At 42.4% G+C, this 16,189-nt stretch overlaps 1 protein-coding gene across 1 annotated transcript; it reads right to left on the reverse strand.

Moving 5' to 3' along the window:
• Positions 1-2,791: 2,791 nt before the first annotated feature.
• Positions 2,792-15,997, reverse strand: LOC138602982 (primary amine oxidase, liver isozyme-like). The gene is made up of 5 exons (XM_069674623.1): positions 14,440-15,997; positions 13,233-13,351; positions 11,026-11,192; positions 4,990-5,122; positions 2,792-4,884 (listed from the first exon to the last, which is right to left on the reverse strand). The coding sequence occupies exons 1-5, from the start codon at positions 15,995-15,997 to the stop codon at positions 4,600-4,602; spliced, it is 2,262 nt and encodes a 753-aa protein (XP_069530724.1). The 3' UTR covers positions 2,792-4,599.
• Between the last annotated feature and the right edge of the window lie 192 nt (positions 15,998-16,189).

Here is a 16,189-nt window from a genome sequence, read left to right on the forward strand (position 1 = left end):
TTTTACAGACTTTTCATTTAGCTAGTCTAGCAGGTCAAACTTTAACTTGCAGTATTCCCACAAATACTTTTACATGTACCTGATGGATTAGCACAAAAAAAATTTTAGTCATTCATTGTATTCGTGACTGTTTGGATCAAATGATTATTTCTGAAAAAGAAACCCTTAGTCAGTTCCTTTACTTACCAGATACCCAGGGACTTATAACATGAGACTTTTTTTTATTTTTATTTATCTGAATGTAAAACTTGGAGGATTTTTTCAGTTAATAATAATAATAATAATACATTTTATTTGAAGGTGCCTTTCTCGGCACTCAAGGACACCGTACATAGATATATATATATATATATACACAAAATACACATTAAAAGAGAGAGAAAAAACAAACAAAAAAACAAACAAAAAACACTAAAAGTGACAAAGCAATTAGCGTCATGTGGAATAGGCAGATTTAAACAGATGTGTTTTGAGTTGTGATTTAAAATCGGGGAATGAATCGATTTTTCTGAGTTGGGGTGGTAATGAATGCTCTGCTCCCCATCGTGGTGAGACGGGCGGAGGGGACAGACAGGTGTAAGGAGGAAGAGGATCTGAGGGAGCGGGAGGGAGTGGGAACATGGAGGAGGTCAGACAGATGTGGGGGGGCGAGGTTGTGGATGGCCTTGAATGTTAACAGGAGGACTTTGAATTGAATACGGAACTGAACCGGGAGCCAGTGGAGCTGTTGGAGGGCAGGACTGATGTGGTGGATGGAGGGGGTTCGAGTAATGATACGGGCAGCTGAATTCTGGACCAGTTGAAGTTTATGGATGGATTTGTGAGGGAGGCCGAAGAGGAGGGAGTTACAGTAATCCAGACGGGAAGTGACGAGACTGTGGACAAGGATGGCGGCAGTGTGGGGGGTGAGGGAGGGGCGGAGACGATTGATGTTTCGTAGGTGGAAGTAGGCAGACCGGGTAATGTTATTGATGTGGGATTGAAAGGATAGTGTGCTGTCAAGGATGACTCCCAGACTCTTAACCTGGGTGGAGGGTGAAATGGAGGAGTTATCAATAGTGAGGGAGAAGCTGTTGGTTTTGGATAGAATGGATTTGGTGTGACCTCGGTTCTCCTCACTGGCATTTGGGATCTGGTAAAGAGTATGTAACAGTCTTGTCTCCAGTCTCCAGTCTGGGTTTAATGAAAGCTTGAGTTCAATTGGGGCCTTTTAAATAGCAAGAAAATCTGACTTTAAATTAGCCACCAGCATAATAATGATTACTGCTATTACTAACCAATGCTCCCAGGTCGTTATGTATAAAGTGAACAAGATAGGACGTGGTATTGAGTCCTGAGGCACCCCTTTTGAAACATCAAGGAAACCAGATTGATGGCCATCCTCCATACTCCGAGTTCTGTCAGTAAGATAGCTGATATAGTCACTGAGCATCACAGTCCTCTGTTTGCCTTTACTTTCCTTATACAGGACCTCTGCTGCTTCCACAATCACAACCTAGGTTATCAGCCCCCCTTGGAGTGGGACAAGTTATTTCTCCCTCTTTCCCTGCACCCTGTTTCTAACTTATAGTGACTTATCACCATCTAAAGAACATTGTGTTCGCAGAATGCAGGCTTGTGGACCTAAATGCTCTAAGACTTGTATGGGAGGCAGAGCCTTCATTAATCAGGCCCCACTCTGGTGGAATAATGTACTACTTTGGGTTCAGGAATCAAATAATCTCCCTACTTAAGCTTTTCTTTTTGATAAAGCTAATAGTTAGGGCTGAGTAAAGTTCCTTACTTTCTTTATTAATATAATAAATAAGATAAGAGCACATATAACTCCTCCAGCAACATCTAACGATATCCCCGGCCCTCACTTGGATTTATTGAATAGCTTTTATCTCTACAGGACCTCCGGGACACTGTGTCACATATGGGCATGTCATCATTTCCACTTGACCCTCTCCCCACCAAACTTTTGAAGGAGATAATGGACACCATCGCACTCCGTCTACTCAATATTGTAAACAGTTCTCCTTCCTCTGGATCTGTGCCTGACCTCTTTAAGATAGTATGCATTCAGCCACTTTTGAAAAGGCCCACACTGGACCCAACTGACATGTAAAACTTTCGGCCAATTTCTAAGCTGTCACTCATCTCAAAAATATTAGAGAGAACAGTTCTGATCCAACTTTTAGAGGCACAAAGGAACAACAACATATTTGAAAAATTCCAGAGTGGCTTTTGAAAACTGCACAGTACGGAAACAGCTCTCAAAAATGACACAAATGACTTATTGCTGGCTGCAGACTCTGGTCACTGCTCTGTCCTAGTGGACCTAGTGTCCTAGTGAAGGAATGGGCACGAATCATAGGAGTCGCACTGGAATGGTTCTCCTCTTTCCTAGAAAACAGGAAATGTTTTGTCTCAATTCAGGATTTTAAATCACCAACAGCTACTACCATCACCTGTGGACTGCCCCAAGGATCTATTCTCTGACCAATTTTATTCTCACTGTACATTACCCCTTGGACATATCATTCGGCAACACAACATCTTGTTCCACTGCTACGCTGATGATACACAGTTATACCTCTCATTTAAACCACATGAACTGAACAATTTAATCACACTGATTTCCTGTTTATCCAATGTCAAGGAAAGGATGGCAGCCAACTTCCTACAATTCAACAGCAATAAAACAGAGGTGTTGATCTTTTGTCCAGAGCATCACACACTTCAGATACAGTCTTCCCTTGGGTCACTGGCCGTCATTGTTAAGGCTGTGGCAAAGAGTCTTGGGGTAACATTTGATAGCCACTTATCATTTGAGCAGCATACCAAAAATATTATTCAAGCCTGTTTTTTATCAATTAAGAAACATCTCAAAAATCAGACCCATGCTCAAGTTTAATGATACAGAGAAAGTCTTACATGATTTTATATCTTCACGCCTGGACTACTGTATCTCCCTTTTTAGCTGTTTAAATTCCCACTCAGTCTCACAATTACAGCTTGTCCAGAACTCAGCAGCCCAATTATTTACTAAATCTAGGAGGTTCTGTCATATCACTCCAATTTTAGCAGCACTACACTGGTTGCCCATTACATTTAGAATACATTTTAAAATTTCACTAATTACTTATAAGGCCATAAGCGGTCTGGCTCCCGATTACATAAAATAACTTTTAACCCCCTACAGTCCAGCCAGGCCCCTGAGATCAGCTGATCAAAACCTTTTAGTTGTTCCACAGAACAGACTGAAAACCAAGCGTGACCGTTCGTTCTCGGTTATGACCCCTCGGCTTTGGAACAGCCTTCCCCTCAGTGTGAGATCAGTAGACTCCACTGCAGCTTTTAAGTGCCTCCTTAAAACTCACTTTTACAAGATGGCCTACTCCTAAGAATGTTTGTATTATTATGAGATCATATCTTATATCTGCATCTTAATAGTGTTTATGCGGTTATTTCCTTCCACCTGCTCCACATGGGCTCATTCTCTTATCCACATTTTACTTAGTTATACCTGAACTTATTTATTTTGCACTTGCACCTACATGTGTTTAGGTATGGGCTGAGTGCTGCGTGATACTATTGTATGTTGAATGACTTTTGTATATCATTGGGGGGGGGGTTCTGTATTATTCTGTAAATCTTTTAACCTGGAAAGCACTTTGTGCTCCAAGCTTGAAAAGTGCTTTATAAAAATAAATATTATCATTATTCTTTATTTTACACCAGTCAGTAAAAACATGTCAGGAATGGCCCACGAGTAATGAGCATTACCTTTTAGTGCATTAATCAAATTCAAGTGCATAAAACAGAAATCAATAAAGTTATCTGTTTATCATAAATTAATTCAAACAAATGTGCATTTCTCACATGCCTCTTGTCACATGTACAACTTAATCTGCCTTTACCCTTAAAGCGTCATTGTAAGATTGGTGTAAAGGGAGACACGACTACAATCAATATATAATGTGTGGTTTGACCTGAGGGCAGGATGGGTCACTGGGTTAAACATCTGAGCAGCCTGCCACACTGACCCACACAGGCTGCAACATATGATTAAAGTAGCCAGTGAGATCATTGGTGTTAAACAGCTTGATCTGTCTCATATATTCAGTAAGAGAGTAACCTGTAAGGTTCAGAATAGTTTTATAGTGTCCCCTTTATCCTTTGGAGTGAGAATTCAAGCTCCAACTCTCTGGACAAAGATTTAGATGACTGACTGAGTTTGACATATTCTCTGTGTCCTGTTGACACTTTATCTAGTCATGTATGTATGTCTCTTACCATGATGTTCCTGTGTCTAAATGTTCTGACAAATTTTCCCAAAGGACTATAAAGTTTTTTTTATAAACCACATCCTGACGCCAGGATGATCTCCCCCTCTCCCTCCTGGAAGCATATTTTACAACATTTAGGAAAATTCCTTAACGCAATGTATTGCTTGGTTCAGCTTTAAAACGCTTGTAGCAAAAATATATTTCTGTCCCTGCACAATTAACATTTTAACATTGACACAAGCTTCTTGTAAGAATAGTAAATAAGCACGTTGCTGGGTTTTAGTGTCCCTAAAGCTGTAACCTTGGAGCGCTCAGTAAATCAGTGCTAATCCTCAAACTTCATGACTCCCTCAAAGCCATGGTAGGTGAAGGGGTCGAGGACGGGGCTGCAGGTCTCTTGAGCAAGGCAGGCCATCCTGTTGTTTTTACAGCTGTATTCAGTGCCCGGGCTAATGTACACCCCATCAGCAGAGTGGATGGATGGGTCCTCGTCAAAGTAGTTGTGTGGCCGCAGTATTACCCCGCCCCCATTACCCACTGTTACTGTATTTGGGATGTCCTCTGAATGAGGGATGTGGAGGAAACCAGTCGTCACCCAGGCAACCAGGTCCTGCGGACACATTTTCATTCAGGTCATGAAAATCCCTTCAGCGAAGTCATCTAATGACATGTTTACAAATATTTATATTATCATATTATTTTCACAAAAACACACCTCGTTTTCGATGTTTTCGTCATCTTCAATGTACTTGCTGAAGTCGACAGCTGGAGTCCACATGTTGTTTAGACTGTACAGACTAGAGCTGGTCTGCTCTAAGTCCTTATGCTTGGTGATAGCAACCTTGTACCTGGGGACAGACAGAAGAGGCGCAGAGAGACATGTCAATAGATAACTGTTGTCATAGAGCTACAGTATATCTGGAGATCTTTGGCAACGTTGGGGCTCATAGGAAATGCCAAACTATCATCAACAAATTGCAACAGATTGTGGAAAACCCCAGCTTATGTTAATGAGAACAATTTGCAATGTAATGCAAAATAAATTCTAGAATTCAAACTTTCATGAATTTCTATGCATGGCAACAAGAGCAAACCTAAGGTTAGAGATAGATCATGATTAGAACAAACTGAAAGTCCAAGATTATTTTGTTTATTAATTCCAGCATCCTGCATGAAAGGTGATTTACTCAACAACCATGATTCACCACCCTGACCTCCAAACCTTTACCTTTGTATCACTACATTAAAGGCACAACCCTGACTGGGCTACTGCACATATATAATTTTGATAGAGTCATCTAATATGTTCACAAATCCTACTGACAATGAACTGCGGCTCTTGTTATCTTGCATTTGTTTACCTGACTTAAGTAAGTGACTTACTTTCAGCTGAGACTGAATGAAGAGAACTTGAACAGAACAAAAAAAAGAGTAGTTGAAAGAAAGAAAGTACTCCAGACTGAAAAAAGATTAAAAATGATTTGTTTTTTAATAAGATGCTGAGCTGGAGAATCCTTGACTGGACCACGTCACCCCCAAATTGCATATTGTATTACTTGTGCCATAAGGTCTTGCATTTCAACTGATTTTAATTTCTTGATTGCGTCATATGTTGACATTCATTTTGTCATCAGGCTGTCTTTTTTATTACACCACAGCACTTTGACAAGAGAGAAACCTTGAAACACAAACATACACTCTGACTGCAGGACCTCCCTGTCCACAGGGGGTCTCGTCCTTTATTTCTTTTAGGCCATAGTGCATACGTGGCACCCTGGACATTTCATTTATTAAGATTATTTAAACTATTAAGAGTACGGCTAAGGTAAGTGTCCCCCACATTATTTTGTCCGTGTTTCTGATGTTATATTGCGTAGTGTGTCACTTTGAGACTGTAAAGAATCTTCTCTCTCATAAACAATGGTAGGGTTATACTCGTTTTCTGCCACTAGATGTAAGTGGCGGCTTTGCTATTTAGTGACAGGCGCTTGAATCCTCGTCTAGGAAGAAGTTAGTGCCAGTCGAAAAGCTGAACAGTATCAACAACAACAGCAAGGCAAACCTCATAACTAAAAGTACACAAGCAATACATACATACATACATACATATATATATTTGAAATAATTTATATTAATAATAATAATAATAATAATAATAATAATAATATATATATATATATATATATATATATATATATATATATATATATAAATATAAAGTGAATCCCCCAATGGTCAAATCTTGATCTTGATAGCAGCTTAAGTGAAGAGGTAAAGCTGTCTCTCTCTCTTTCATTTGATTTCTGCATGGACAACATTATACTACCAGTAATACCATACATTATATTATTAGTGGTGCGTTTTTCTATTTGCAGCGTTTTTCTATTTATTTAGGAAACTACCTGTTATAACACACTAATTTCATTTCAGAGTGATAGTACAACACCCCAGGGTGTCACTCAGAAAATATAATAATATAATATCAGGTCATTCTGATGTGGAATTTAAAAATGAAAGCCCTCTAAAATGGCTTACATTAACAAATTTCCCCCTGATTTCAGATGAGGATTAAAAGGAAAGTTCCTGTTAGCACATGTGTTAGCACACACTCATTTCCCTTCAGAGTGATAGTACAACACCCCAGCGGGTCACTCAGAAAATATCAGAATATCACTCATAGAAAATCCCTTCACTCCATTATCAGTGATATGATACATATTAGTGACCTGTCGTATGCATATTTCCATGTGGTGATTTCAATAGCTTGCTCATTAATGAATATATTGACTCAAAACTGCTTATATTGTGTCAATGGTATCCTCTCACAACATTCACAGTCATACATTTCTGGTAAAATCCCATAAAAAATCCCTTCACTCCATTATTAGTGACTTGTATTAAATATGCATATTTCCATGATTTCAATAGCTTGCTCATTGATGAATATACTGACTCCAAACTGCTTGTATTTTGTCTTTAACATCCTCTCATAACTTTCACAACTTTCAGTTTTGGGAAAAACCCTAAAAAAATCCCTCAACTGCAGGCTGGCAGGCAAAAACACTCGGGCAAAACGAGACAAAGTAGTAGACTTTAAAGAAACTCTCAAAAACATAACAAGCAAAAACTTGAATTCACAATCGAAGCGGCCGACCCTAACTACCAGAGTATCTGGAAAAGAGTGCAAAATGCCTATTCAAATGCTGTAAATTAAATAGCTGGCATATTTATTATTAATATATTGGCCTTATACCTGTCACAGGGGCGGGGCGTGATGTAGGGGCATGGCCTTTACCTGTCATGGGGCGGGGCTTGATTTTGGGACCGGGCTTATGGATCAGGGGCGTGGCGTGTACCTGTGACATGGGCGGGGCTTGTTTTGGGGCGGGGCTTATGCCTGTGACGGGGCCGTGGCCTATTCCTGTTACGGGGCGTGGCTTGTTTTGGGGGCGGGGTTATGCCTGTAACAGGGCGTGGCCTGTTTATGTCAAATGGGCGGGGCTTGTTTTGGGGTGGGGCTTATGCCTGTAACAGGGGCATGGCCTGTTTTGGGGGCGGGGTTTATGCCTGTAACATGGCGTGGCCTGCACGTGTCACATGGGTGGGGCTTGTTTTGGGGCGGGGCTTATGCTTGCGACAGGGGCGTGGCCTATTCCTGTTACGGGGCGTGGCCTATGTATGTGCCAGGGGCGTGGCCTGCACGTGTCACATGGGCGGGGCTTATGCCTGTTACAGGGGCGTGGCCTGTTCAAGTCACATGGGCGGGGCTTATGCCTGTTACAGGGGCGTGGCATGTTCGAGTCACATGGGCGGGGCTTGTTTTGGGGGCGGGGCTTATGCCTGTGACAAGGGCGTGGCCTGTTCCTGTTACGGGGGGTGGCTTGTTTTGGGGGCGGGGCTTATGCCTGTGACGGGGCGTGGCCTATTCCTGTTATGGGGCGTGGCTTATGTATGTAACAGGGGCGTGGCCTGCACGTGTCACATTGGCGGGGCTTATGCTTGCGACAGGGGCGTGGCCTATTCCTGTTACGGGGCGTGGCCTATATATGTGCCAGGGGCGTGGCCTGCACGTGTCACATGGGCGGGGCTTGTTTTGGGGGCGTGGCTTATGTATGTGCCAGGGGCGTGGTCTGCATGTGTCACATGGGCGTGGCTTATGCCTGTAACAGGGGCGTGGCCTGTTCGTGTCACATGGGCGGGGCTTGTTTTGGGGGCGGGGTTTATGCCTGTGACAAGGGCGTGGCCTATTCCTGTTATTGGGGTGTGGCTTGTTTTGGGGCGAGTTTATGCCTGTAACAGGGCGTGGCCTGCACGTGTCACATGGGCGGGGCTTGTTTTGGGGGCGGGGTTTATGCCTGTGACAGGGGCTTGGCCTATTCCTGTTACGGGGGCGTGGCTTATGTATATGCCAGGGGCGTGGCCTGCATGTGTCACATGGGCGGGGCTTGTTTTGGGGGCGTGGCTTATGTATATGCCGGGGGCGTGGCCTGCATGTGTAACATGGGCGGGGCTTATGACTGTGACGGGGCGTGGCCTATTCCTGTTACGGGGCGTGGCTTATGTATGTAACAGGGGCGTGGCCTGCACGTGTCACATTGGCGGGGCTTGTTTTGGGGGCGTGGCTTATGCCTGTAACAGGTGCGTGGCCTGCACGTGTTCCATGGGCGTGGCTTATGCCCATGGCGGGAGGCTTGGCCTGTGCGTGTCCTGTATCTATCACATGGGCAAGGCTTGTTTTGGGGGGTGTGGCTTATGTCAGTCACATGGGCGGGCGTTATAACTGTGACTGGGCGGGGCTTGGCTCTGGATTAATTCATGTTCTTCCACTTTGGCACACTTTTACTTAATTAAATATGTAGTAGCTATGGTCATCATTTATTCATTTACAGAAGGGATGTCCATATCTGGACTTGAACTCCGCTCTACCAGCTTCTAGGCTGATAGCTTAACCCCTACACTATGTCATAGCTATAACCTTTAGAGTCTTTTCTTCCTACACTCCCTTGTACAAATATACTTTTCTTAGCAGCTGGCTTGTTTGACAGCCAAATTTGCAGTTTAGCAATGTAACCTAGGGTATTCTCAGTACTACGAAGGTTGTGCTTTTTTTAACCGGGGTACATCACCAAGGTAACTTAACAAGCCTAACAATGCCCCCTTACAAACTCCAGAGCAGGCTGTTCAAGATTGGCCTCGACCAGCATAAAAGTGCTTTTTATCGTGCCCCGGAAACAGTTTCTACAGTTTCTGTTGTCGTTTTTCTATTTGGTGCGTTTTTCTATTTGCAGCGTTTTTCTATTTGCTGCGTTTTTCTATTTGCTGCTCGTTTTCTATTTGCTGCCCGTTTTCTAAATGCTGCGCATGTGTTGTCAAATTGATGAAGATGTTTTCTTAAGTTGCTGTGCGTTGAGCTCTCAGGGCCACCGTACGATTGTCTCTGTTAACAGAGACTCCAGGCTGCAGTTTAGTTCAAACACTTCATTGATAAACCTGAGAGTTACACAGAGCTATCAGGCTTCATCATCATGACTAGTTTTCCTCTTATTTCCACAGTTCTGTTCTTATATGTACCGGTATGTGCCCTCTCTCTCCCCCCCTTGCTCTCGATCTCTCTAGCAGTCCGTCAGTGTACAGTGCGTTTAAATATTATTTATTTCATAGTCATTGCCTGTTTTTAAACTCACCATGACTCGCCATGAGAAAAAGTCTAATGCAACTGCATTTCAGCAAAACATAAAATAAAATTTGACAAACATAAAATAAAATATAGTGAAGTGAATCCCCCTATTATGGTCAAATCTTGATAATTCTGTCAGGAGGCAGAGAGATAGCAGCTTAAGTGAAGAGGTAAAGCTGTCTCTCTCTTCCATTTGATTTCTGCATGAACAACATTATACTACCAGTAGTACCAGACATTATATTATTTGTTTTCATTTACAAATAAAGAAACTTCCATCACAAACTGGGGCATAAAATAAACCAAAAATACAGGAAATAAAGGTTTTGACACTCAAAATTTCCTGGTGGAGACCCCCAACATACAAACACACACTATATTTTCTTACCAATATTGAAGTATTCATTATTATTACTGTTAAATTATGAGAGCTCTGTGTAAAAGTTAGAAGCGTTGTTGTAAAAACTATTTAGCCTAATTGTATTTTCTTTATTTGATTTGACAGACGTTCAAAATGTATAAATGTATGGTACTGAATCATAACGCAGGTCAGACATTATGATGTTCCGGAACTTTTCTTGAGAGAAAAAATCTCTAACTGGACCTCTTTCAAGTATAATTGAGTACCCCTGGTGTAGACTGTACATTCCATGTTGGTTTTGATAAGTCATTTAATGTGACAACAGTTATAATTCCCTGTTCATCGTTAGGTTATTCTTAAAGACTGTTGTAGTGTTACAGATGTAGGTAATCCTTATCTAGGAGGAAGTTAGTGCCAGTCGTTAAGCTGAACAGTATCAGCAACAACAATAAGGCAAACGGCATAACTGAGTCTTTTTTTGTGTTTAACAGTTAATAAAGTAAATAAGTAAATAAACATCTGGCACCTGGATGGACGTCTGCATTCAGTGTGTTACACATATTGATATTCTCTCCACTTATTTCTAAATATATATAAATATAAACCCCATTTTTTTTTAGCTTTCAGAATGTTATATTCTTAGATACATTTTTGTTGTTGCAATAATTGACTTCTTGTGATTTGAGGTTTTTGGACTTTTCTGGCAGTCTCACCTGGCCCAGGACATGGACCTCTCCTCTGCCTGGCTCTCTGGGAGATGGTCCCCAGTGGAGCTGAACACCTGCAACCTGTAGGAGCGCTGGTGACCCCAGCGGTTGGTCTGGTTGCTGGTAATGTGGAGGTAGCGCGGAGTCTTGGTGCCGTAACGCAGAGTAGCCTCCTGTGGAGATGTCACAGCAGAAATGTGTCCCACATTTATTCAAATTCAACTGATAAGCCATTCATGCAGTACAAAATGTATTTCTTAAAAACAATATTGTGAATATAAAACAAAGGTCTTTGTTCACATATAAGAAAAAAATCTATTTCTATTATCTACTTCTGAAAGAACATGTTGGTGTTTGTGGTCATAGCGTAAAGCGTCATAGCCTATAACGTTTGCCTCTGACTCATAGCCTAGCAACAGCTTGAACATAACACATAGATGACAAATCACTAATGAATTTAGACATTTTGTGCATTGTTTATGTTTATAAATCAGGTAAGGTAATAATGAGTAGAATGTGTTAAACATCTAAGTGATGTTTATGAGATAAATGTTTTATACCGACATAATACAGGCACTTTTATGTTGGTCCATAGGCTGCGCATTTCAAGTTGTTTATTTATAAAAATGTTTTGTTCTGTGATTGTATCAAGTTATTTTTGGCTGTAATGCTTGTTGAGAAGAAAGTGAGACCTGCCATGAAGCACAAGCCAGTCGGGATAGTCGCAAGAAAGCCAATAGTCTTCTTTTACATTTCCCTCATCCATCTCAGTTTACAGCAAACCACCTCTTCCCATGCTCTGTCTGATTGTATAGTTTGCACCTGCTTTAGTTACCAGCCTTTATTTCACCTGCCTGTCACTGCTGTCCTGAAACACTGCTGGACCCTCATTTTCATAAATGTCTGCATTAAAGCTTTGGATCAATTTGCCTGTTTTCACTGCCATTCTTTTTTCGTCCTGAACTGACTGCTTTGGTATCGTGCTTGTGGGTTCAAGTGTACTGTTTATCAGAGCTGAACACTGTTGGCAGCTGCTGTTGGAAGCCAGATTATTGAGATAGACCAAAAGAACAAGCTAGAGCGGCCCTAGAGCTGAGGGAAGCCACAGAACCGATGATTTACTGTGGGATTGTCATTATGTGCAGTCACTAAGAACTTTACACTCAGTCATATGACCCATTGCAGACATAAAGTCCTTGATTTGTACAGCCTGGATGTTTGTGGCTCCAGTTCATTTTTCTCAGGCTGCTGTCAGATCAGTCAGTGTGAGCTTGTGCCACGGACGATGACATTACTGCTATTTAAGGCAGTTTGAAATGATAGCATTTGATTGAAGCTGTAATAAAACAATTTCACCATCTATGTTGACATTAAAATAAATGTTTAGTAAGTCTGCCCAGAACCTGGGCGTCATAATTGACGACCAGCTAACCTTCAAGGTTCATGTTCGGTCATGTTGCCCTGTACAACATCAGGAAGATCAGACCCTGCATATCAGAGCATGAAACACAACTGCTGGTACAGGCTCTCGTAATAGTACGAATTGATTACTGCAACTACCTACTGGCAGGCCTTCCTGCATGCACCTTCAAACTTCTAAAGATGATCCAGAATGCAGCAGCGCGAATGGTCTTTCATCAACTAAAAACAGCACACACTCCACTGCTAACATCCCTCCACTGGCTCCCAGTTGCTCGCTTACAAAGCAGCAACAAAAGCGGCTCCTCGGGTCTACACTCCCTCTCACCTACTATGCTCTGCCAATGAAAGGTGCCTACTACTCCCATCACAACAGGGCCCTAAGTCGCTAACTAGACTCTTCTCCTCGGTAGTCCCCCGCTGGTGGAATGAGTTAACTCCATTCGGTCCGCAGAGTCCCTTTCCACCTTTATGAAAAAGCTCTTTCATGAACACCTCTGCACTTCATGATATTGATGCTATTGTTGATGATGACAGTGAGGATGTCATTGATGTTGATTAGGATTTTCATGATGATGTTGATAAGGACGCCCTGTGCACTGTCTGTCGGCACCAGTGTCCAATCGCACTTGAAGCTGTTTGTTGGCACTAACTGACTTTGGTCCCTCCAGTCTTGATCGTTGCTTGCTTTGTATAAACTCTCAGATGTACAAAAGCTTTGGACAAAAGCGTCTGCTAAATGAAATTGTAATATCGTAACATTGTTGTATTTCAAATGAAGAACATAGACTGACCTTTTCTGTTTTCAGTTGATTCTCCACAAGCTGAGGGACCATAACGTAGCGATCAGGCATCCATGGCAGAGGCGTGTTGACAAATTTCATATCTTTGGTCTGGAAAAAATTCTTCTGTCCTGCAAAGGAAATCATGCAAACATGTTAAAACGTATTCCTGTAGTCAAACTGAGCTGGACCGGGTATTTTGATCTCATGTAGATAAATGTCAGCTGTTCGTTTTTTGTTTGTTTTTTACTATAAAGCCGCACCTAACACTATTTTTGTGTCTCCAACTGATCGACAAAGTATGCATAATGTGAATCACCAACTCTACAGTTTATCTTGGCTCTCTGGTGTGTTAAAGAGTCACTGTTTCAGTTTCACGCTTTACTGTTTGAGAATACTCTTATTCTAATGTCTTAGAATAAGATGTCGTGCAAGCATATGCCTATTATTGTAAAACAAATCCCACAGAAGTTTCATATTAAACCACTTCGGACACATGCCCATGTTGTGTGATTTATAGTCATATTCGTTTCTTTTTAAAGCCTGAGCATCAAGGCATCACTTACAAAGATTCTTTATTTATAGCCCTTTCCTAGAAAAAAAGTCTTCACAAAGCCTAACTTGGTCCCTTTTACATCTATTTCGGTTCCATGTTGTCAAATCAGCAGATGACAACAGGCTGTGAATCATCCAGTTTTCTTTCGAAAGCAGTCAGCAGCCAAAGAGTTTTGGACCTGCAGGGCGGATACAATAAGCTGTCAGTAAGAAAATGAACTTGAAACAGGGATGAAAAAATCTAGTTGCTAAATTATATTTGGGTAACAATAAACAATAATGGAACAGATCATTAATTAGTTGAATCCTTCATGCCTCATGGTGATTTAGTATGAGAAAAAGAACATATCATATATGAACTGATATGCAACTAGTTAGTACATATCTTATTATCTAATATAATCTTATTAGTAATAGTTACTTAATCATGTGTTAATACATCTGCATTATTTACATGAAATCATTATGAGCTATTACTTAAGCACAATATTAATTGTACCCTTATTTTACGGTATGATCACTTATGATCACATCCGTGTTAGATCTAATCTCTGTATGACAGTACAACTTTAAATTAGACGATTACTTGTTTCCACATATGCCAGCCCTTTATTGATCTCTGCCCTGCATATATAATCCTGTTTACATGCCTACTGCCACTCACCCAACACATCCAGATCAACCTTGAAGTTCATGAAGTGGGTGTGTATGTTCCCAAGCACGTTCTCCGCCACCTGGTGCCCGTGTTTCAGACTACCGTCTACCAGGTAAGAAGTGGCGATGTAGCCGGTGGCATGCACCTTGGCCTCCACTGATCCGCTCTGGTAGAAGATGAAATCCCACATATAGTCATAGTTTTCTATAGCTGTGATTGTCCTCATCACTAAGGCGCTGTTTGCCATCCCACCGTAACTGTTGTGTAAATATTCAGCGTAGTGCCTCCGCAGGGGCTGACCCAAATTGTGCTCAAAGACGCAGATCGAATTCCGAAATCTGACCGGGCCTGGGACATCGATGTAGCGGTATGTGTCCACGTATGTGGCATTGTAGGGGCAGTCCACACCACGGGACAGTTCGTGGGCAAAGCGCCCTATCCCCAAGCTCGAGTCAAGAAACTTTGTCATCATCATGCCCGGAGTCGCTGAGCCATACACTGACATGGCCTCCTGCACGCTCAGCTCGTAGATGATCCTCTCACCTTTAAAATGCACATCAAAAACCCTCGCGCCCGTTTGCGAGCTGAGGCCGAAGGCAAAGCTCCAGTCCAAGTACAAGACATGGTTGTTGCTGATGCTGTAGCGTTTCCCCTCCAGGTTAAGCTGCTGCGGACCGATCTGCTGAGGCTTCAGCTTTGGTTTCAGTGAACCATAGTCAGCTGAATCCTTGTAAACTATTTTCTTTAGAGGACCCGTTTCATATTTCTGTTTAAGATCTTCTACGCTGTCAAAGTATTTTCCGTTATAAATCAGCCTCTCCACTCTCCAGTTAGATGCGTTTACGTCCTCGTGGTTAAGCAACACTTCAAAGCCCACAGGTTGGATGTACATGCCGCTCAGATCCCTGAAGAAAGACAACCAAGTTTTTCTGTCTCCCGAACGGACTCCACGAGGCATCTGCTCGAATGCATTTAGCTGTTTGCTCGCATCAACGTCGAAGCTCTCTTTCATCAGCTTCTTAAGCGTGGAGAAGACCTGTTCCTCTAAAAACGAGAAGATCAATACGTATTCCCCAATGGTGACGGTGCGTGCATTAATAGGCAGATCTGTCTTGTACCTCTCCTGGGTGACATCCCTGTACTTTGTTGGGTTTGGAAGGGGCCACACCACGTACTCCTTGATGTAGCCTTTCGCACCATGGAAGACCACCACCGTTGCCTCTCTGACCGGCTTGGCACCATTCCTGTCCAAGAAATCCAGCGCATCCGCTTTCTTTGGCAACGAAAGGTCTATTAAAAACAAGAAATTTCCCGATGGCTTAGTGAACTGGTTGGTGGATATGTCCAAATCTTTCTGCTTGAGCATGAACTGCTGGACCTGCAAGTACTCCTCCCGGGTGAGGTCAGCGAACACGACACTACGTTCGTCATGCTTGTCCCGCAGCGGGTGGACACGCCGAGCGGAACATTTGGGTGCCGTGCTCGAGTGGATGCCAATCAGGACTATGTTGAGAATGATGGAGACGAGGACAAAGAGGATCAGCGCCCATTTCACAAGAGAGTTCATCCTCTGCTCTAAAAAATATGCACGGGTCTGTAGAAGGGGAGGAGAGGTTTGGGCTGGGTAGGAGCGAGCATTCAGACAAATTTGGAAGGATGAGGCACACCCCTCAACCCTTCAGTTCCCATCCCGCTCTGTAGGAATCTCACGAACACAACTTCTCCCTCCCTCTTTTAAGTGAACAGTTATGGAGCGTTT

The sequence above is a fragment of the Semicossyphus pulcher genome, unplaced genomic scaffold (genome assembly GCF_022749685.1).
Source record: "Semicossyphus pulcher isolate SPU_LCO1_2020_fin unplaced genomic scaffold, fSemPul1.0.p SCAF_23, whole genome shotgun sequence".
Classification (NCBI taxonomy): domain Eukaryota; kingdom Metazoa; phylum Chordata; class Actinopteri; order Labriformes; family Labridae; genus Semicossyphus; species Semicossyphus pulcher.

Bases quoted from the DNA above. Each gene is read 5' to 3' on its own strand.
- LOC138602982 (XM_069674623.1), bottom strand. From the start codon at position 15,997: ATGAACTCTCTTGTGAAATGGGCGCTGATCCTCTTTGTCCTCGTCTCC. The intron at 13,352-14,439 runs GTGAGTGGCAGT...TTTCCTTTGCAG, and splicing joins GGTTGATCTGGATGTGTTGG to GACAGAAGAATTTTTTCCAG. The intron at 11,193-13,232 runs GTCAGTCTATGT...ACATCTCCACAG, and splicing joins ATCAACTGAAAACAGAAAAG to GAGGCTACTCTGCGTTACGG.